This window comes from Berghia stephanieae, chromosome 4 (assembly GCF_034508935.2).
Source record: "Berghia stephanieae isolate SIO BIC M18660-M18661 chromosome 4, UCSD_Bste_1.3, whole genome shotgun sequence".
Classification (NCBI taxonomy): Eukaryota; Metazoa; Mollusca; class Gastropoda; order Nudibranchia; family Aeolidiidae; genus Berghia; species Berghia stephanieae.
In genome coordinates this window covers 78760656-78784095 of record NC_088363.1, presented here as the reverse complement: position 1 = coordinate 78784095, position 23440 = coordinate 78760656, and the positions used below count along the sequence as shown (strand labels likewise).

Genomic DNA, 23440 nt, shown 5'->3' with positions numbered 1-23440 from the left:
GTTTCAGCGGTCTCTCATATAACCTCAATTGTGTTGGAAGAGACCTAAAGCAACAAACAAACAAAAAACAAAACAGCTTTTATTTTGTTTCTAGCATGCGTCACATTCTTGCAATGAATTTTTTAATGAAGTGTACTATGCAATTTGGAAGAGTTATCTCCCCTCGCATGGTCTGCAAGAGACATTTTTTCAGATTATGCCCGGCCAGCAATGGATTAAAGCAAATTTCTCCACTTTTTTCATTTATTTTTTTTTTTTTCAACTGACAGTCTTGTAACAAATAAGTTTTAAAACACAAATCCCAGTCCCACAAGAAGTGTGTTAGGCGGTCTGTTTGTATCACTGGCATTGCTGTCTAAATATTGAAGGAATAGCACAAGTAGTCATCAATGGCAAGTTACCACCGGTTACTATCATTTCAGCGGAACCATTTATATGAGACGCTTAGAAACGCTTCTCCTTATAGCTTTGCTTGTACCTTGTAATATAAAGATGACTGATGTGTAACATATTACCATAATTTCTATAAATAATAATTTCAATAAAGTATATCTTATATTATCCTAACTTATCTTATCTTATCTTATCAATGGGGTTAAGCACTATACAAATGCCATATTATTATTATATACTCAGTGTTTGGCTCATACGATTACTAACATACCGCTATCTACATTATTCATCTCAGTAACAACAGCATTGGTCATCGCCTATATGCTGATGATACTCGCTCATATTCATCACATTTTTCAAATGACTTAGCCTAGACAAGTATGCAACACCAAACATCAAAGCTCTATCACATTTTTGGTTTATATTAAGAACTATCAGTCACATCTGTAACATGATAGATGAAGACCTATGTAAAATATACTTAGCAAAATAAATAAAGCACCACTTTTTAACAGAAGTTAGTCACAGTTCATTTCTTTGTGAATACATATATTGATGTATATGGCATCTCATAGTTAAGGTTTTATATAACACATATTTTGCAAATATCTGGGTGTATCCCTTTTGACGAGGATCTTGTAGTAGTGTCAGTGTGGGGCTTTTAGATGGCTTCTGGCTAGCTAATTTCCTTTAAATGTACTGTTTATTTCTTTAAAATTTTGACATATTTTGTTCGAATCACTCGTTCATAATTTGATCTAATTCTTTAAAAAGTTGACCATCCTTTTTAAATCTGAAATGACCTTAAAGTGTTGCAAGCGCTGTGCAAAACCCTTGCTAACAAACAAGCCTTTATTCTCCCCAGGTTTGTTCGCTTTGCTAATCCAGAAGATGCTGTAAATGCCATTACCCACTTAAATGGATGGAAGGTGAAGAACAAGCCTATAATAGTTGATGTTGCTCATGATACTATTGGACGGCTCAAGAAGGGTTAGTACTTAATGCTATGTATCATTTTATAAATTATTATTTTTATTTTTTTTTTGCTCTAGACAGGTAAGTACTTATTGCTATGTATCATTTTATAACTTTTTTTTTTCAAAGGGAAGCTCGATTAATGTTGAAAGACTTGTTTTTAAATTATGAGCATGGGGGCGGGGGGGGGGGGTGATTAACATTAAAAGCTGATTTGTTGACTGGTTCATTTTTATTTCTTTGCTCAGGAAGAGGATCTAAGAGTATTGTTCCAACCATCGATACAAATTATCAACTGGATGAAAAGTTGGCAAGCAGAACATCTGATATTGAATCTGTCATTAATAGGAGTCGTTTACACGAATCCTATAGCTTTCTCAGATCAAAGATGTGTTCTCTGAAAGGTAACAAACCTTATATTTTAAAAAATTATCATATTCTCTCTCTCTCTCTCTCTCTCTCTCTCTCTCTCTCTCTCTCTCTCTCTCTCTCTCTCTCTCTCTCTCTCTCTCTCTCTCTCTCTCTCTCTCTCTCTCTCTCTTATATATATATATATAAAATATATATATATTTATATATATATATAGAGAGAGAGAGACACACAAACATATGAGTATGCTCCGGTATAGAGAAGTGCCAGAAGACAATAGAGAATGCAGAGTTGTCGTACCAATAAGGTCTTGGGTTCAAACCCCACCACCGCCGCGAAAATCTTTTATTCTCTATTGTCTTCTGGCACTTTTCTACTCACTTCATCTCTTGTTGTTACCAACATAAGTGCCTGCTCCACTCACTTTTCTGAATTAAAAATTCACCCCATATACCGGAGCAAACTCAATGTCTCAATTGTTTCTATGTTATATGTTTGTGTTGAGAATATTGGCTATTAAGCTTAACTGCTGGCTAAATACTTCGCGTTGGTTGTGTGTGTGTACCCGCTACCTCCAGTAATCGGTGAGAGAAGGCTCTTAATGAATGACCTGAGTTTGATATGAATTTTTTTGGATTCGTGGATAGCTCATACGGTAGAGTCACGCTCTCACCGGCCAGGCGCTGTCGTCGTACCAATAAGGTCACGGGTTCAAACCCCACCACCGCCGCGAAAATTTTTTATTCTCTATTGTCTTCTGGCACTTTTCTACTCACTTCATCTCTTGTTGTTACCAACATAAGTGCCTATATAGTCTTGTACCTTTGATTGAATTTCTCTCTTTAAAGTCTGATTATTTACAAAAATGGTTGTGGCCGATTTACTTTAAAGATGAAAATTGTCTATGAAATATAAATTTAAAAAAATTTTTAATTTCAGCTCCACAGTCAGGTTTTAATCACATTTTGGAGGTGGTGGACAAGAAGAGCTACACAACAAAGAGTTTTCCTTTCACACAAGGCTTGTCACACAGATCTCAACACTCTTTACAAGATCTCTCTGATAGGATTGAAAATGGGTAGGAGTGAAATATAAAAATTTGCTTATATTCAATTTCTTAACCATAACCACAGAATTGCTAAATTTACTTTTACATTTTCCACCCATTGATTGCCACTCAGCAATGAAATTTATATGTACATGCATTGAAATCTCAAGGCTATTTCCTATAAATCAACATGTTCGTTAAAGTATTGATCCAAAATTTAATATTTTTTTAAACCCTAAAAACTACAGGCATTTTAGAAAAAAATACTTTTTTGAATGTTTTTTATTACTTATTAGAATTTATTAGATCGTTCAAGGTTTCACCAAGTTTGTTATGGTTTTAAGTAAAAGTGGTGGCATGTTTTGCCTTGTACCAGAGTCAAACAATGCTAAGCACAGAGCTGCCAACCTACTGCAAAAAATGCGGAATTGTACGCATTTTCAGTGATTGTACGCTTGTACACATTTCCCCCAATATTGTATCCATTTTTAGTGTACAGAGTCACTTCAGTTTTCTTTAGTTGTAATTCATATTATTACTAGCCAATTGAGAAACCTTGGTGACCAAGTGGATATTCATATATTTTTTGACCAATTATGATCTTCATGCTGGGAGGTAGAATTCTTATAGGATTGGATTATAGTCTTGGGAACATCATTGTTGCTGCAATTGAGCTTGTGTGGTGTGTCTTTATGTAATTATACCTTCCTCTTACTTTCACAATGGTTATTTTCCATCGATTTCAGGATTGTACCCATTTTTATGAAATCTCCCCCATTTTGAGGTCCCATTGTACACATTCTCATCAGATGGGGTTGGCAGCTCTGCTAAGCATGATCAGTGGCAGGATAGGTGATCATGATTGGAAAGATTTACCCAAAGAGATGCGTCTTTGGGCAAGGCACTTTACATTTATATTACTCCACTTGATTCAGGTGTGAGTGGGCTCACACATTGTCATGATGTTGTAGAGAAGTGTACAATTAGAGGTATTGTTACATTCTGCATGCACCTTTGTACATCTCTTGTTGATCTGTTGTCAAAAATACAATTCAAGATCAATCCGGGGCGAAAAGAAAGTGATTTCATGAAACCAAAATTTTGTTTTCATATGGCCTGATGGAGGAATGAATAAATGAAGTGTATTGAGAAGGGTAAATCTGTGGTAATGCATTATATAAAAATGTTCATATATACATATATTTGTTTGTTCAATTTCTGAAAACATGCTGTTAAAATTATTTAGAGCCATTGGGCTCACAAACCTAGAGTTTATCCCAGTTTCTATAGCACGAATGCACAATAGTAATTACTTGCTACCCTTTGGAAAGGATGCTTGTCTATGGACAAGGGGTTTAGGAAACCATCTCATCTGCACCTGGGATCAATCTCAGTCCCTTTGTTGGTAAAATGAGTGCTCTACCAACCGGGCTATCGGGATCCCCTCTATATTATAATGTTCCTAGCGTGCAAAAGGGGATTTCTTGTGACTTACACTCACATAACATTGAACTCATATTTAAATGCATACTGGAAAGTACAATTGGCTTTTGTGAAAGGCTCAGTGAATTTGCATTAACTTCACATTTTTACTGGAGAGTATTCATCTCTGATTTCCAGTCTCTTTCTTTCTCTTTCTCTTTCTCTCTCTAACTCTCTCTCTCTCTCTCTCTCTCTCTCTCTCTCTCTCTCTCTCTCTCTCTCTCTCTCTCTCTCTCTCTCTCTCTCATTTGTATCTATATATGTATGCAAATCGTCTTGCCAGTAATATTTTATTTTGGAAGTTTAATTTGCCTCTTTCAACAGATAAATTGAATTATTTTTTTTACATTGTCAGAGCAAGCAAGTTGGCTGCAGACATTTTCATGGACAAATTCGATGAAGTGACCAAAATGGCTAAGAATCTGATGTCCGTGGCCCAGTCATCCAAATCCAAAGGAATGAAAAATGTTTCAAGTACTCAAATCACACATTCCCCTACTGAATTGGAAAAAAAAATACGACAGACTTCATCGATGAAATCAAACAAGAACCAAGAATTGAAACCTGTTCAAAATGGATTGTCACCCTCATGTGTTCAAGCTCAAAATAATTCACCACGAATCTCTCCTTACAAGGGAAGGAAACAGGTTTCACCTTCCTCTATTCGTCCAAGTAAACTTGACGGCAATCTGTCCATTTTTGAGCTTGGCAGAAGATTGAAAAAACAAGTAAAGGATGAAAATATTGCTCAACAAAGAGAACCTCTCTTCAGTCTTAAATCAATTGACGACGATAATGCTTTTGAGGATGACAAGGAATTGATTCGAAAGGTTAAACTACCTGCTAGAGGACATATTTATGAGTCTGAGGATGACGATTGCTGGGGCACTGTGGCAAATTCTGAATGGGCCTCGGATTTGTTTTGTCAAGTATTGGACAATGAATGTGATAATTCTAAAAGGACAGGAGGCATTGACTGTTCTTCCAGCAGTAGCTGTGAGACTCTCTCAACTGCAGAATCGGGGTATAGTTCATTCCCTGAAAGTACTGAGGTTGATTCAATAAGTCAAAGCAGGCCGTCTTTGCAGACACATCTTAGGAATGAAATCCAAGTTAAAAGTGAATTACAGAAAGAAAAAGAAAAGTTGCAAGGAAGAAGTCGTTTATTGAAATCAAGTTTATTCAGTATTCCAAGTCAGTAAATTTTCCTGTTGAAATATGTTATGTATTGGGCAACTTGTGATATTCCCTTTACTACAGATAGATGCTCATTACAAATTTGTTGTTTAAAACCAAGTGCCAAGTTAAATTTTAAGAATTACATTTCAAAATAATTTTGAATAACTGCCATGTACAGAATTTTGTTTTACCAAAGTTCGTTTCAAAGAAATGTTGAAACAAAATATGAAAATTATTTTTTTAAGGTGATTATTGCGGGTGGTTGGATGGGAGCATCACCCTTGAAATCATATACCTATGATGTTCGCATGGGTGTACGATCCGATAGTGATGTCGTTTCTTCTTCTCTTTACTAGCCTATCCTGCTTCTTTGGTTTGTGATTGTATTTTTGACAGGGGATATTTTTTTTTCTGTAAATCTTCTGCCTGTTTGTTCTTGGTTATTTATAATTTAGCTTATGATATCTTTAGGTTATGATTTTGATTTACATTTGTACTATTTTTGTTAGATTGCTTGTTTTTTTTTGTTTCAGCGGTCTCTCATATAACCTCAATTGTGTTGGAAGAGACCTAAAGCAACAAACAAACAAAAAAGGTGATTATTGTTGTCTTGTTTCAATTAAACTTGTGATAAAAATGGTAGCATGTATATTTACAATACAATACTTTACAAATCTGACAGGAATGTTAATCTTTCAAAATTATTCCTGGTGGGGTTCCAACAACCACCAATACTACAACCACCACCACCACTACTTCTACAACCACCGCCACATCATTATCCCTACCACCACCACTACAATCACCACGTCATCATCCCTATCGCCACTACTACTTCAACTACAACCACATCATCATCATCTCTACCACAACTACAACTACCACCACATCATCATCATCCCTACCACCACTATTACTACAACCACCACATCATCATCATCCCTACCACCACTACTACTACAACCACCACCACATCATCATCATCCCTACCACCACTATTACTACAACCACCACATCATCATCATCCCTACCACCACTACTACTACAACCACCACCACATCATGTTTGGGTCTTAATCTACTTACTGTAAAATTTCCTCCTTTTTTTGTGACTAGTAATTCTCACCCCTGTATACCCCTATATCTGTTTTCCAGCTTGCTTTCTGTGTTTGTCTTGGAATGGTTTTTTTTCCTTTCCCTGGCTGGAAGAGAAACAGTCAAATGTATGCACTCGAGCACAGAAATCTCGAACAAGTCGGGACCGGGCCTATTTGCTCGAGATTTTGGGAGATTATGTTTTTTTCCTTGTTATTTATCTCTCTTATGTACTGTTACATTCTTGTTTTAATTATGTAATGCTTTGTAAGCATTTGAGTGTATTCCTTTAGTGGGGATCTGTACTGTGTCTGGATGAGACTTTTAGATCTCAAAGTACACTGATATGCTCTTGGAATCTACATCTGTTTCCTATTTGAGCCATTCTCCGTTATCTTGCTTTTTATTGTGGGCTTTCAATTTGTAAATCTATAACTTTTTTTTATTTTACTATCCCATGTTCTTCCGTTTTACTGGTGTTGAAATGACCTAAATGATTGATAATAATAATAATAAATGGCATTAAATGTGTAAAAACCATTAAAACAAAACATATGTGTATCAATATATTATGAGATATTTTCCCGACCTCCCATAGTGGGCAGGGAGGTACTTGCTGTATCTTCTATCCCCCTGTATACGTTTTCCAATTGCTTTGTCTTTGTCTTGGAATGAGATTGCTTAATTTTGTCCTGACCCTGACTGGAGTCCTTGGCTGAGAGGGATACAGTTGAATGTATAGGTATAGTTTTGGGATATTTTTTTTTCTTGTAAATCATCTCTCTGTTATTTACTGTTATTTATTTATTTATTTTTTAACATATGATTTGTAAACATTTGAGTGTATTCCTCTTAGTGAGATCTTGTGCTTGTGTCTGGGTGAGACTTTCAGGTGATCTCAAACTAAGCACACTGATAGTGTGCTCTTGGAATCTAAATCTGTTCCCTATTCAAACAATTCCTCTTTGTCTTTTACTTTTTATTCAAGTCCTTTTAGTTGTACACCAGGAATGTCTTTACTATCCAATTTTCTTCCTTTTTACTAGCGCTGATATGACCTAAATGTGTTGCAAGCACCGTATAACCCTGAAAAACAAAAACAGATTACTTGGTTTTTGTCCTGGCCCTGGATGGATACCCTTGCTGAGAGGGAAAACAGTCAAATGTATAGTTAGGATTTGGAAGATGATATTTTTTTTCTTGTAAATCATCTCTCTGTTATGCATTGTATTATTTTTGTTTTACATATTATTTGTAAACATTTGTGTTCTCTTAGCAGGGACCTGTACTTGTGTCAGGATGAGATCTCAAACTTAGTACATTTATAGTGTGCTTTTGGAATCAACATCTTTTCCCTATTTGAGCTAATCCCCCTTTGTCTTCGTTTTTTTTTTTGTTTTTGATACTTAACATTAATTGTGATTCTAAAACTTTTTACTGTCCCATTTTTCTGGGTGGGGTTCCTGACCTCCCATAGTAGACAGGGAGGTACTTACTGCGTCTTCTATCCCACTATATCTGTTTTCCAATTGCTTTCTGTCTTTGTCTTGTAGTGAGATTGCTTGGTTTAGTCCTGACCTTGGTCGGAGTCCTTGGCTGAGAGGGAACCAGTCGAATGTGTAGTTATAGTTTTGGGAGATGATATTTTTTTCCTTGTAAATCATCTGTTATGTACTGTTACTCTTTTCATTTTTAACATATGATTTGTAGACATTTGAGTGTATTCCTCTTAGTGGGGACCTGTGCTTGTGTCTGGATGAGACTTTTAGGTGATCTCAAACTAAGTACAATGATAGTGTGCTCTTGGAATCTACATCTGTTTCCTATTTGAACCAATTCCCCTTTGTCTGCCTTATTCTTGGATGCTTTAATTGTAATTCTAGAGCTTTTGACTATCCCATTTTCTTCCTTTTTACTGGCGCTGATATGACCTTAATGTGTTGCAAGCGCTGTAAAACCCTTAAAAACAAAAAGACTGACCTCCCATAGTAGACAGGGAGGTACTTACTGCGTCTTCTATCCCACTATATCTGTTTTCCAACTTGCTTTCTGTCTTTGTCTTGGAATGAGATTATTTGGTTTTGTCCTGGTCCTGACCAGGTGCCCTGGCTTAAACGGAAACAGTCAAATGTATAGTTAGTTTTGGGAGATGGTATTTTTTTCCTTGTAAATCATCTCTCTGTTATGCACTGTATTATGTTTTCTTTATATTATATATGTTTGTAAAACATTTGAGTGTGTTCCTCTTAGTGGGGACCTGTGCTTGTATCTGGATGAGACTTTTACTTTTAGTGATCTCAAACTAAGTAGGTACTTTGATAGTGTGCCCTTGGAATCTAATTGAACTATTTCCCCTTTGTCTTACCTTTTCTTGGGTGCTTTACTTGCAATTCTAGAACTTTTTACTATCCCATTTTCTTCCTTTTTACTGGCGCTGATATGACCTCAATGAATGTGTTGCAAGTGCCGTAAAACCCTTAAAAACAAACAAACAAACAATCCCATTTTCTTCCTTTTTTACTGGCGCTGATATGACTTAAATGTGTTGCAAGCGCTGTACAGCCCTTAAAAACAAAAAACATAACATTTTAACATTCTGTCACACGTTCATACAAGAAGGCAGCAGATTCATTTGTGTTCAATGATCAACCGATTTTTCACTGTATTTTAAAAAATATTCTTCGGTACATTCCTGGAACTTTTTACTCCATTAAATACTTGAATCTCTCACTCACCTGTGGGCAAAGCATTTGCCATGAGTTTTTTTTTATTTTAAAAAATTTAAACCTTTATTCATATCTATCAGCAGTGCTGAGAATCTTATGCCTAAGACGGAAATCTGCCGAAATAGAAGTTCCAAGTTTTCATTAAGAATCAATACAACCACCACTACCTTATCATTATTTTCATAATCACTAAAATTACCACATCATTATCATCCCTCAATACTATCAACTAGGATGGGGGAGAAGTGAAGGAAGGTTGTCCATGTCCCTCTCCTGTATTCAACATCTATTCCCTCTTGTAGGGGCCCATAGTCATAGAGGGCAAGGGGATCACTTGCTGTCTTCTAACCCCCAATGTTTTCCAACCTGCTTTCTGTCTTTGTCTTGGAATGAGATTAGATTTGTCCTGGTCTGAGTCCTTATCCCCGGGCAGAGAGGTACTTGTATTCTATCCCCCTAAATTTGCTTTCTGTCTTTGTCTTGAATGAGATTACTTGGTTTTACCCTGGCCCTGGCCGTAGTGCTTGACTGGGAGGGAAACAGTCAAATGCATAGTTATTGTTTTGGGATATGATATTTTTTTCATTGTAAATCATCTCTCTGTTATGTATTATTATGTTTGTTATTTTGAATGTATAATGTAAGCATTTGAGTGTATTCCTCTTAGTGGGATCTTGTGCTGGTGTATGGGTGAGACATTTTCATTCAGGTGATCTCAAAATAAGTACACTGATAGTGTGCTCTTGGAATCTACATCTGCTCCCTATTTGAACCACTGCCCTTTGTCTTACTTTTTTTCCTCGTCCTTTTTTTTTATACATTTAGATACTTTTCACTATCCAATTTTCTTCCTTTTTACTGGCGCTGATAGGACCTAAATGTGTTGCAAGCGCCGTAAACCCCTTAAAAACAAAATAACTTAGTGACCTTATGCAGATGTCTGGCTGAGACTTTTAGGTGATCTCCAACTAGTACACTGAAAAAGTTGCTGTTATTTAAATAGATCCATATAATATATGAAGCTAATGTTTTCTTTAAAAAGGAGTTTTGGCAGTGTGCAACAGATTTGTTGTCCATAGTAGCCAAATTAGCACAGGTGTTTGGAAAACTTTTGAAAACAATAATAGTAGAACAAAGTATTGGACTGTGTTTAACTTTTAAAAATTTATTGTTATTATTGTTGACACGTTTTCAAGAAATAAAATGAATGATAAATGTTAATAGATATGGTTTTGTTTTTCCCTCTTTTCCAACCCCTTCGCCGTCAATATGAAAATCAATTCAGCGTGAGATTTAAAAAAAAATGAATATAGCGTAATATCTGCATAAAAAGTACTCAAAAGTGCTTTACAAGGAATTCCAAGCCAACATCAACACTTAAAATGTTAGGCAAGACATGGCATCTGTAAGGCGCTATCTATTACAATGTATTACCAACTGACACAATGTTGTGTACTAGCCCGTCATTCCCATTTTACACCTGAGTGCAGATAGAGAATCTTGTGTAGTTTTTTCCAAGGACTCAGCTTTGCACTGTACAGAGCAGCGGGTGGTTGGATGGGAGCATCACCCTTGAATCGTATACCTATGATGTTCGCATGGGTGTACGATCCGATAGTGATGTCGTTTCTTCTTCTCTTTACTAGCCTATCCTGCTTCTTTGGTTTGTGATTGTATTTTTGACAGGGGATATTTTTTTTCTGTAAATCTTCTGCCTGTTTGTTCTTGGTTATTTATAATTTAGCTTATGATATCTTTAGGTTATGATTTTGATTTACATTTGTACTATTTTTGTTAGTGTTAGATTGCTTGTTTTTTTGTTTCAGCGGTCTCTCATATAACCTCAATTGTGTTGGAAGAGACCTAAAGCAACAAACAAACAAACATGATTTGTCCAAGGGTCCTACAGGTCGGAATGCGAGCGTCCTATCAGACCAAAACACAGCCCCATTACACAACAGAATACATGTCCATTTCACTATTATATTATGGGTGGGGGCAGATCCCCAAGATTCCAGGGAACATTTTTGCTCCCTGGGGCAGTTGGAATTTCTAGGTGGGAATCTGATCTCCCATGGTGGGCAGGAGGTCACTTGCTGAACCTAATCTATCATAATCTCCATGTTTTCTCATTCCATGTAAGTTGCTCTGTCTTTGTTCAGGATTGAGATTGCTCGGTTTGTTTGTTTTTCTTAGCTTTTATGAGAGATGATATTTTTTCCTTGTAAATTATCTCTCTGTTACTGTTATGTTATATGTGATTATTAGTCTGGAGAACTGTATACTGTATTTTGTAAACATTTGAGTGTCTCTTTCATAGGGTGATCCTTGGCTTGTGCATGGATGGGACTTTTATGTAATGTCATAATGGGCACATCGATTGATTGCTCCAGAAATCTTCTGTTCTCTATTTGACCAGTCCCCTTTGTCCCTCTTTTTCTTTGGTTCTTTTAACTTCATATCTACAACTTTCACCTATCATATTTCTTTTACTATCGCTGAAATGACCTAATAGCGTCGCAGGCGCAGTTAAACCCCTAAAAAATGAACACCAGTGGAATTTACATCGGTTCACAGCTTTCGTCTTTTAACTAATATTTATCGTAATTTGTCCTAGAATAGATTCATTTCATTATGCACTATCCCTGCATGCATTAATCTTCAAAATTTTGCAGGCATGGTCCATCTCCAAATAGTGGACCCTTGATGAGTAAGATGGCTAAGTAATGTAAAACAAACAAAAAAATGTTTTTAAAAATTGAGCTTATATATAGGACAATGTCCATTAAACGTGTCAAAAGCGCTTTACAAAGGGTCCCTAGCCAACAGCTACACTTAAGGGACGGTTTGGGTCTTTTCTAAAAAAATTTTAATAACCTATATTGGGCGGTTTTAATCATTCTGTATCATTAATATAGGTTAAAAAACAACATTTATGGTGAAAAATTTTAATTATCTGTGTTCATACCCATTTTGCGATCTAATTTGGGGGGCTGACATAAAAAAATATAACAATCTTGTGGCAAACGTTCCACAAAAACTAATGAAGGAATGACCTCCGTATTCTTCCCTCTTGTCAACATTGTACCATAGTGTGTCACCATAGAGAGATTTTACGGCTTTAGCTTATGGAATTTTTATTAGATCATTACAAAGTTGAGAATCAAAATGTTATGACAAAATTGATGTAAAAAATTCAGATTTAGGATTATAATTTAAAATTCACAAATCTTATCAAAAAAATCTCTCTATGGTGACTAATACATTATCTCTGTGATAACTGTGGAAATTTTCAGACAATTCCATTGAATAGATTCTGAGTAACGTTTGACACAGTTTCCCATACCCTTAGAAAAATGACATATTGAGAAAATAGCAAAATGGCTTCCCGTTTTTCACACATTTCTTACTACCTGCACCATTTTCGACTGTGTATTTCGTGCCTTTATAGTCTACTTTAAGAATTTGGACTTCAATTATATTATTTCTAAGATAATAAAATATAATTTTCCACCAAAATCTCAAAATCAAATTTTTGAAGGATTTTCCTAATAATAAGACCCAAACCGCCCCTTAACATGTACATGGGTGCAAGCAACTGGACCTCAAAAAGCCTGACTGCAAGTCTACTTATGACCAGACATATAATCTGAAAAAGCCTGCAAGATTCACGGACTTACCTCGTCATTTGAAGTCTTGTTCTCAGCATCTAGTCTTCATAATAGTAGTCCATAATTGTATGTTTAATCCAAAGGTTGTAATGCAGTAATTTGTTAAGTTTATTGTCACAAGTTGCACCAAAAAAAAAAAAAAAAAAATCCAAATCGAAAAAGCCGGCCACGTTTTTTTCGGTAATCCAATCGGCCGGCAGGTCGGCACTCTTGCACCCATTAGCAGTATCATATTTTTTTTCCAGACAGAGACAATACTGTTAACCGCCAGGTAAGCTCATTTTACACCTTAATACTTTGAGAGAATGTGAGTAAAGCGCCTTTTCCAAGAAGTGGGACTTGAACCCAGACACTTCCGATATGAGGGCGAGTGTCATTCCAGACATTTTGTTAAGATCACTCGATTTTGCTTTAGCCTTAACTTCCTTAGTCCCAGGTTTGAGAGTTCTAGCCAAAGTGATATTTTAAGGACGAGTTTTCTATCCAAATTTTTAAATATATGTCATTCCAGAGTACTGCAGTTAACTTTTTTTTATAAAGCAGATGATTGGACGGATATAACTTTGTTTTTAAGGGTTTTACGGCGCTTGTAACACATTAAGGTCATATCAGCGCCAGTAAAAAGAAAGAATATGGGATGGTAAAAAGTTTTAGAATTACAATTAAAAGCATCCAAGAATAAGGCAGACAAAGGAGAATTGGTTCAAATAGGCAACAGTTGTAGATTCCAAGAGCACACTATCAGTGTACTTAGTTTGAGATCACCTAAAAGTCTCATCCAGACACAAGGACTACTAATAATAAGAGGAATACACTCGAATGTTTACAAATCATATAATACATAAACAAAACATAATACAGTGCATAACAGGGATGATTTACAAGGAAAAAAAATATCATCTCCCAAAACTAACTATACAGTACATTTGACTCTTTCCCTCCCAGCCAGGGCCAGGACAAAACCAAGTAATCTCATTCCAAGACAAAGACAGAAAGCATGTTGGAAAACAGACATAGGGGGATAGAAGACAGTATGTACCTCCCTGCCCACTATGGGAGGTCAGGAACCCCACCCAGGATATTACTTTGATGAGAGATGAGAGTAGAGGAAAATCCAATTTTGCCAAATTGAAAAAGGTTCAAACAGCCTGCCACCAGTCAGTAACCGCTTAAAATTTTTTTTTTTTTTACGGGTCTAAACATGCAATATAAATTGAAATACACCTGACAGAGTAGACCTGTTCAAATCCAACTCACATCTGTGCTGTCCCATGGCAAACCCGTGCTTCACCCATCACTCATCTGGGACGGTGACATAACTTGGTTTCACCTTCACTTGTTGTTCGGGTGGAGTTATAATCATATTGTTGCACTAAAATTTGGCCAGCACAGAACTGTTTTTGATCATTCTCATCAATGGCATCGAAGCCTTGATTGAGGCTGTGAGAAATCGTCAAGTTGTTTGATAAAACCAATCAAGGCCACTCAAACAGTGTTGATTAACCAAAGGTAGAGGGAAATTGCAGAGGTTGGAATAGAAGAATTTTTTGTTGTAATTATTGACTTGATTTCACTCCCGTTCTCTTCATTACGGTGTGATCTACTCGCAAATATTGTGAGCTGAGAATAAGAACAAAACAATTAAACGAAGGAAACAAAGACAATTCATGTAAATAAATAAATGAATAAAGGCTTGGAAGTTCCAACTAAAATTTAGTGTAAAATGTGTATTTTATTGCATTCATCAGTAGCAAAGCAGGGCAAAGTGAAATTACTCATCACATCTAATGTGCAGTTGAGTGGTTTTCCATAACTCTACGACAAGTTAACAAGAATGAAACCTGAGATTTAAAAAAATAAAAATGATAAATTAATTATATATATATACATATATATATACATATATATATACATATATATATATATATATATATATATATATATATATATATATATATATATATATAATTTATTTATCATTTTATATATATATATATATACATATATATGTATGTCAACTGTGTATAAATTTTAAAATCCAAGACTAAATCTGGCATGGCAGTTTTTTGCATCGCTTGCGGCCTCAAAATATCACTGATTTGCATTGCAGCCACAAAATCTGCAATTTTAAATCAAATTTTCGAGCTTTTTTAAAAGACGATTTTTTTTCTTTTAATTTGATAGCTCGTGTAGAATGTGAAAGATAATTAATCAAGAGTAGGTTGTTTTTACTGGCGCTGATATGAACTGACATACCTTTCTCTTTCATGAACATTATGGGTTTTTAGGAAAATCAATCGCAATTTTTTGCAAAAAACCGCCATGTCAGTTAAAGATTAGGAAAAAAAAAGATTATCTCAAACACATCCACTCTCCTTCTCCATTAAGAATTAAATTAAATAAAACCTGTACTGAACCTTAAAAAATTACTATTCCTGAGTTGATTTTTATTTAAGTTCTTAATAGATATATTATAATTGCTTCTTGTACTTTTGTTGGAATATTGCAACCAAAATAAAACATTTTCCGTCCAAATTTGTTTTAAAAAATCTACTCTTACAAACACAAACACACCGTACACATTTGAATTTGGTTATCATCATCAAATTTATAAATGATAGCATGTAGGTTAAAGGCATAGCAAGTTTTACTTTTAATAGAATCACAAGACATACAAGCACACAAATAAGGGATGTGCATTTTAAGGGTTTTACAGCGCTTGCGACACATTTAGGTCATATCAGCGTCAGTAAAAAGGTAGAAAAAGGGATAGTCAAAGAATTCTAGAAATACAATTAAAACACCAAAGAAAAAGTAAGACAAATGGGAATTGGTTCAAATCGGGAACCGATGTAGATTCCAAGAGCATACTATCAAAGTACTTAGTTTGAGATCACCAAAAAGTCTCATCCAGATACCAGCACAGGTATATAAGAGGAATACACTCAAATATTTACAAAGTACATACAAAAAAAAAAACCATACCAGTATACAACAGAGCGAAGATTTATAAGGAAAAAAAATACAGGTATGATCTCTCCAAACTATTGACTGTTTCCCTCTCAGCTATGGACCTCAGTCACGACCAGGCAATCCCATTCCAAGACAAAGACTGAAAGCAACTTGGAAAACAGATATATGGGGATAGAACAAATAGCAAGTGACCTCCTGCCCACCATGGGTGATCAAAGGACTCCGTCCAGATGAATATACAATTATTCTGTCATGAATGTTACAAGTGAAGTTAATATTTTTATTTCAAGGATTGCTCGGTATTGCATTGACACAAATGCTGCTCCTAGTTCTAGTTTTGTGTTTTGCAGTGAAGAGTTAAAAAAATAGAGGCGTTACATCAACACGTCTTTTGCACCTTGGATAAGCTTTTTAGAGAACTGATTCCATCAGATATAAACATATGTGTTTACGTGATCCAGAATACAAGTCTCGAGATTTTTATCACAAATAAATTAAGGGGTATTATATATTTAAAAAATTAACTAAAATCATTTTTTTAAAACCCTGAAAGATGTGAATGATATAGGGCCAGAGGAGCAGAAAGAAAAAATTAGGAAAAAATTATCTCAACAAATATAAGTCCTCAGCTGGGGATCAACTTCAGACACGACGTCGGTCATATTTAATTCTTATTTCTTTTTTTTTTTTTTACAAAGAAAACGCATGTTCTGCTGTTAACTTTTTTTTCCAGTTTTACAAACATTGGACACATAAAGAGACAAGATTAAAGACATGACAGTGCTCCATGTTGCACATTTTCAAAAATATGAGAGTGAAAAAATTTGGGAGCAGGCACTGGTGCAAGAAAAAGAAGTCTGAAAAGATGTGAATAATAATAATGCAAAACAAAGCAGAATAAAAAGAATTAAAAAATTAAAAAACAACATCGACTTATATCTGTCGCGTGTGGAGTGTGTGCAAGGATTCATTATGCATGCCTTTCCCTCCCCACCCCATTGTCTCATCTACGTCATGCATATCTCTCTGCAGCCTCTCCCCCCACCCCCCATTTAATCCTCTCTAGGCTAGTTTCAAGGGTTTTCCAATCAGTAATAAGAACAAGATGATTGGCACTCATCATGTAATTTGCTTAGACTAGACGATGTATGATTATAGCGTCTCAACTCGCCTACTTTTTTTTCATTCTCACCCTGCCTTTCCAAGCATTTAGATTATCACATGCCTGTTTCATTGGAAAGATGACTCTAACCACAAAAAATAATCCAAATAAAAAGTCATTCCTTCTTTAGTTTAGCCAAGCTTAACAGGAAGCTGGGCTGTATTTATTATAGTAGCAATGACTATGAAAAATGTTTTTTTTCTCTTTTTGATGGAGATTTTTGTCTAAAATCAAAGCCCTATCTCCACTGAGTAAAAATGTCTTTGAATTTTGAAAATCCATTAATAAATAAACAAGTTATGCAGTTTCAAAGGTGTCATTTATTTGGATGACCCGCAAAGAGGAAAAAAGCCGAGAAAATATGGGACGCTTTTTCAGCATTTTTTTCGACTTATGGCTGTACCTCGCTTAATACATGGATTAAGAGATTGAAACTTGGCAATTTTAGGGCAAATTTGATAGAGAATATGATTAAAACATTAGATGAGTTCTAGCTTATATAATTTTAGAGCTGGATGGTATAACACAGAGAGAGAGAAAGGGGGGGGAGGAGGGAGAGAGATTGTGTACATAAACGAAAGAAATATAGAAGGAAAAGAGAAATTGGACAAGGGGACAAAGGTTACTGGTGGAACGTGACTTGGAACACAATAATGCTGAGATAGTAGATCATATTGCAATCGAAAACTTTTAACATCATAATTTGTTAAATTCATGTAAATTAAATAGTCAAATTACAGCTGTTTATTGAACCCAAACTTAATGGCAGACGATAAACACCCCTCTGTCACTGAGACCGCGCAGACATTTTGACTAGTCATGAATTTTATAACGGGGTCAACCCATCAGAAAGCGCTTTGGGAAAAGTACTCGTCATCTTCAAATGAAATTTTACAACTAAAAAGATGAAATGTTCATGTATTACCTTGTCAGCGACAAAACCTCTACACCCAGTAGTTTCAGAAATATTTCACTCGAAAGCACAAAAACGTATTTTTATTAAATTTCTAGTGACTGCACGACTTTTAACATTTGACACGACGTTAAGTAACCTCTTCACTTGTCGCCTGCCAAATTTCAATCATTTTCATTGGTAAACAATGACGTAATTAATTTTAAAAAATAGCATCCATATTTTGTCGCGAATTTGGGCACTTCATGAGCGTAAAAAGAGACCCAAAGATTTGTGCGGGATAGTCATTGCTAATTAACGGAGGATAACTAATAAAATAAACGTGTCATTCATGGGTTGTACCCCTTGAGTTTTGGATAGGATCAACTTTTTTTCTGGTCCCCCAGAGTTTATCTTAAGCGGACTGCAACATACAAAGCTAGAAAAAAGAAAAGAATTAATAAATTGAAAAAATAAAATACTGTGTATATTTTGGCAAATATCAGAGATCGTTCTATAGTTATATTTGGCACACTGGCAAACAAAAATAGAATAATGAAATTGAAGGAGGAGAGGTGAGTACAAAACAACATAAAATGTTATAATCAATTGTTTCTTGTTTGTTTGCTGCTTTAGGTCTCTTCCAACACAATTGAGGTTATATGAGAGACCGCTGAAACAAAAAAACAAGCAATCTAACAAAAATAGTACAAATGTCAATCAAAATCATAACCTAAAGATATCATAAGCTAAATTATAAATAACCAAGAACAAACAGGCAGAAGATTTACAGAAAAAGAAATATCCCCTGTCAAAAATACAATCACAAACCAAAGAAGCAGGATAGGCTAGTAAAGAGAAGAAGAAACGACATCACTATCGGATCGTACACCCATGCGAACATCATAGGTATATGATTCAAGGGTGATGCTCCCATCCAACCACCCGCAATCAATTGTTTCTCACATAATAAATGTTCCTGTTACAAGCATGATAATAAATCTGCAATATTGGAGTGAAACATTTTTTGCTCTCTCAATTAATCCGATCACGAAAAGAATGCTCCAAAGCACACTTTTTCTGATTTATCAAATAAAATTATCTATAACTGGGATTATACCTTAATATTCATTATTAAAGAACCCCTGACTTCTTTTAATTGTTAGTAGCAATTATAATATAGCATTTGGATAAGTTTTTGGTTCTATCCGGACCAGGACATTGGAATTACAAGACGAGAAGGTGATGCACCAAATGACTAAAACTAAAGGTGATCTGAAATTTGAAACATCAATTTTTAATTGTGCTGTCTCACTGATGATCATAGAGACCGTTTTTTGTTCAATTAAAAAAAATCTTTTTCTTAACCTTATTTGCATTTATGTATATTAATTAAGTTAAGACAAAACGTGTATTAATCCATATATTATGCAGACATCAAACAAAATGCATTTTATTTGATAATAAATCATGAACATCATCAAATTTTTATAGTAGATTTTATTTCTTTGACAATTCAATGGTAATATTATATAAATAATTATTGACTGCAAAACATTTAACAAATCATGATTTCAATCAGAGAAAACACAATGCACAAACTTCAACTTCAATATTTCATATCCTGACCAACTAGTATTTGGTTATTTTATTACGAACAGCATAAAGCCAGTTTTGTGTCGATGCATGCTTGTTAGTAATAGGGTTGCAACATAATTGCACTTTTAATATACAAATACAGTCAAGGCTAATTATTGTGAGATCAACAGATCAACAGGTTTTGTCATGGCCTTAAAAGCGAAAACCAAGAACCTTACTCAGGAATTGAAAGCAATGTCCGGGACTCTAATCACATAATAGATTTAGTCTGTTTGTTTTTAGGGGTTTTCACAGCACTTGTGACACAGATCATTTCAGGGAAGATGACAGAGGAAAGTTGTAGATATAAAGTTGAAAGCACTGAAGAAAAAGGGAGACAGAGGGGGCTAGTTTAACTTGGGAACAGAAGAGTCCATGATCAATCTATCCATGTGCCTTTTTGACATTGCCTAAAAAGTCCAATCCAGGCACAAACAAAGGATCCCGCTATGAAAGATACACACAAATGTTTACAAAGTATAATATACAATACAGTATTCAAAACTAATATTGATAATAAAACTTAATAGTAATAGGGAGATGATTTACAAGGAAAAAATATCTTCTCTCAAAAAAAAAGGTGCTATACGACTGTCTTTCTTCCAGCTAAGGATATCCGCCAGGACCAGGAAATAAATATCAATCCAGAACAAAGACAGAAAGCAAAATAGAAAGGAAAAACAGAAAGGGGGGAGAGGGGGGGGGGGGGAGAATAGAAGACACAGCAAGTGAACTCCTTCCCACCATGGGAGGCCAGAGGATCCCACCCAAGATTTAGTCTCTACATAAACAACATGGGTGTTGTTAATGTTGGAATGGGTGAATTTGGTATGTACACTGTGACCACATTGTTGCTGCCCACCTTTGTAGTTCTGTTGTCTGGAACTCTGTCAGGTTTCATAGATCAATAGCATAATCATGTAACACAAATAATATTTGAATTTTAATTGACAGAAATAGCTTGAACATTTTTTTTATGTCTCTTCTCTGTTTACATCATTTTTTTTATTTCACTTTGGGCAGTTTTTGGCATTATGTTCTTTTTTTCTTTTCGCTCCTAATTTATAAGAAAATAATTGTATTCCGCTTTTCAAATAGCTTTTTAATTCTCATTTTGTTAAATATAAGTTTTTCAGAGGTGTTGTAAAATGTTTAATCATTATCGAATTTGATTATCGATTAATTCTACATAATAGGACATTTTAAAAAAAGCAAAATATCTAAAAATAAATTGATATACACTAAAAAAAATATCCTCCCCCCCACCAAACCCCCCAAGAAATAACCCACCAATAAAAACCGTCCCAATAACAAGTTCAAAAGGACAATAGAATGTTAGTCCAGACCATCCAGTTAGTTTCAGAGAGTAAATTGATAAATAGGAAAAGAGACATAACCTGCAAATGGAAGGAAAACAGGGGTTTGTTTTTTTCATTTTCAACTTAGACTAAGCACACTTGGGTGATAAGCACATCTTATTCTCCCATCGACTACTGTACTGGAGTTCTACTTTGACTGTCTAATTAAAAAAGTAAATAATTATGTAAATATTCAGGCACCAATAAAAATTTAAGTACCAAAAAATATAAAATAAAATAAAGAAAGAAGTCTTAAGGATATGTTCGCTGCCGAGATATTCATACAAAAAATAATTTCAATATTGTCATCAATGAAAATTTAAAAAACCAAAACAAACAAACAATCAAAATGTTTACAAATATGACAACCAAAAATAATTTCAACACAAAATTGATCAAGGTGAATTACAATACCAAATTGTCATAATTGGTGAAAGACACAAGCATTAAAAATACATTAAAATTGACAATATAAACTACGCATCACATACAGTGCTCTGTTTTCTGAGATTTAGTGAAAATATGAATGATGTCTTACATTATTCGCAACCACTTTATTTTAATTACTCACTAAAATAAAATAAAAATTTCTACCAATGTTTAATCTGTAACAAAATTACTTCGTTTTGGGTCTGTTTTTTTGGGTTTCACTGTGTTAGTGACACTTTAAGGTCGTTTCAGAGCCAGTAAAAAGGAAGAGAATAGGGGAAAAGTGACCCTATCTTTGATGAAACTTGAAAATCAATGGCTGTGCTAACCTTTTCTCGGAACTATTTCATCTGATGTTTTTATGATACAAAGCCATGGTGAAAATAAGCTCAAGAATTTATGGTCTGAGCACTTGAAAGATTTAGCGCAAGGAGCAGTCATAAGTTAAAACAGCCATGATCTCTCTACTATAATGAGTTCCTTTTATGCAATGGATATGCAGATAGAATCCACCATTTTGGGAAACGATAACTGAATAGTTTGCTTTTCTGAATAATGTTTCCATCCCTTAAACAATCCCCAACCTCAAAGGCAATAAGTAAAATCTGGTTTTGACGCAACCTTAGAGGAAATTTTGCTTTCCTGTTGTGCACTGAAGTTTTCAAAATCAATGAACGAAATAAGTTTCTTGATACATTTACCCATACATTTGGCCTCAATGATTTTCATGTAATTTCACTTTTCTTTTTCAATGTTATTCATTTTTTGCTGAAATTGTGACCAGGCTGACCTTTATGTTTACAGTAAATGCGGCTACTGAAACAGTCATATTTGAGTTTGAGTAAGATGCATTGATTCTGTCTATTATTTGACATAAAAATTCCTTCCCCTCCCCTTTATCTAGGCCGTACATTCAGAAATAAGAAAATTGAAAAGTTACACAAGATAATTTGTGTCGTTACACAAGATAGTTTGTGTCGTTGCACAAGATAGTTTGTGTCGTTACACAAGATAGTTTGTGTCGTTACACAAGATAGTTTGTGTCTGAACAAACCAAAAGAAATCATATCTAATCACTTATTAATGTGTGGCTATGTGATCTAGTGGTATGGCATTCGCTTTTGGATCGGAAGGTCTTCGGTTTGAGCCTTGCTCAGTGCATAGTTGAGTCCTTGGAAAAGGCTCTTTACTCACATTCTCTCACTGTACTCAGGAGTAAAATGAGTACCTAGCCGTTAACAGCATTGTCTCTATCTGAAAAAAAATTGTAATATCGCCTTACAGGCGTCATGTCTCGTTCTACATGTTACGTGTTGCTGTTGGTCAGGGACCCTTTGGAAAGCGCTTTGACCATGTTCAGTGGATATTGCGCTATATAAAAGCTCAAGTTTGTTTTTTAAAAAAATGCATTCAACAACTTTGCTCCCTCGTGCATAACTGGAGGTTTGTATTATCTTTTGGTATAGTAAATTCTAAACACGATGCAGAGGGTGGGGTGGTTATCTCAGGAGTTTTGTTTAATTATTGCCCAGCGCTAAGAAAAATTGTTTCATCAGAAAAACAGGCACTCTGGTGGAGAAGGTATTGAACGGTGGTGGGTATTCGCCATATGAAAGCCACCGTAGAAGAAAATTACTAAGGACAATTGTACCATATGAAATGAAGTTTAAGTTACCATCAACGTTGAGACAGTGGGATAATCTCACATCTCCAATGAAAAAAAAATACTGTGGTCTGTGGAATCTTCAAAATTTTAACTTACAGACTTTAAAGGAACAAGAAGTTTCAATAACGATGATGATAATATTGATAGTGATAAAGGTTGCAGAGAGTGAGTAAATAGCATAACAGTTGACTATAATTAATATTGATTAAAAACTTCTAAAAGCAGCATGTGAAAACAGAGGACAACATTTATATTAGTATTAGCATTAAAACTCATTTATGCAAGATTTCAGACACAAAGAAGTTGTTAAATCAAGCACAGGACAGCTCAGGCCAAAGTGCTGTTTGAATGCTCAAGGATGGAATGAAAAATGAAGTATCTGTA

At 34.9% G+C, this 23440-nt stretch overlaps 2 protein-coding genes across 5 annotated transcripts in view; one reads left to right on the top strand and one right to left on the bottom strand.

Annotated features, from left to right (window-relative positions):
• Positions 1 to 10488, top strand: part of LOC144971326 (uncharacterized) — a 40909-nt gene extending 30421 nt beyond the window's left edge. For 3 of the 4 annotated variants that reach the window (XM_078912000.1, XM_078912002.1, XM_078912001.1), the window contains 4 exons: positions 1259 to 1383; positions 1617 to 1772; positions 2678 to 2816; positions 4624 to 10488. In XM_078912000.1, coding sequence (XP_078768126.1) covers positions 1259 to 1383; positions 1617 to 1772; positions 2678 to 2816; positions 4624 to 5470 — 1267 coding nt within the window. In that variant the 3' untranslated portion in view covers positions 5471 to 10488. The remainder of the gene's footprint in view (positions 1 to 1258; positions 1384 to 1616; positions 1773 to 2677; positions 2817 to 4623) is intronic. The other variant, XR_013645115.1, reaches the window with a different exon arrangement.
• Positions 10489 to 14645: 4157 nt separating this feature from the next.
• LOC144971327 (acyltransferase PGAP2-like) overlaps positions 14646 to 23440 on the bottom strand; it is a 33749-nt gene continuing 24954 nt past the window's right edge. Inside the window, exon 7 of the mRNA XM_078912003.1 lies at positions 14646 to 14779. Coding sequence (XP_078768129.1) covers positions 14764 to 14779 — 16 coding nt within the window. The 3' untranslated portion in view covers positions 14646 to 14763. The remainder of the gene's footprint in view (positions 14780 to 23440) is intronic.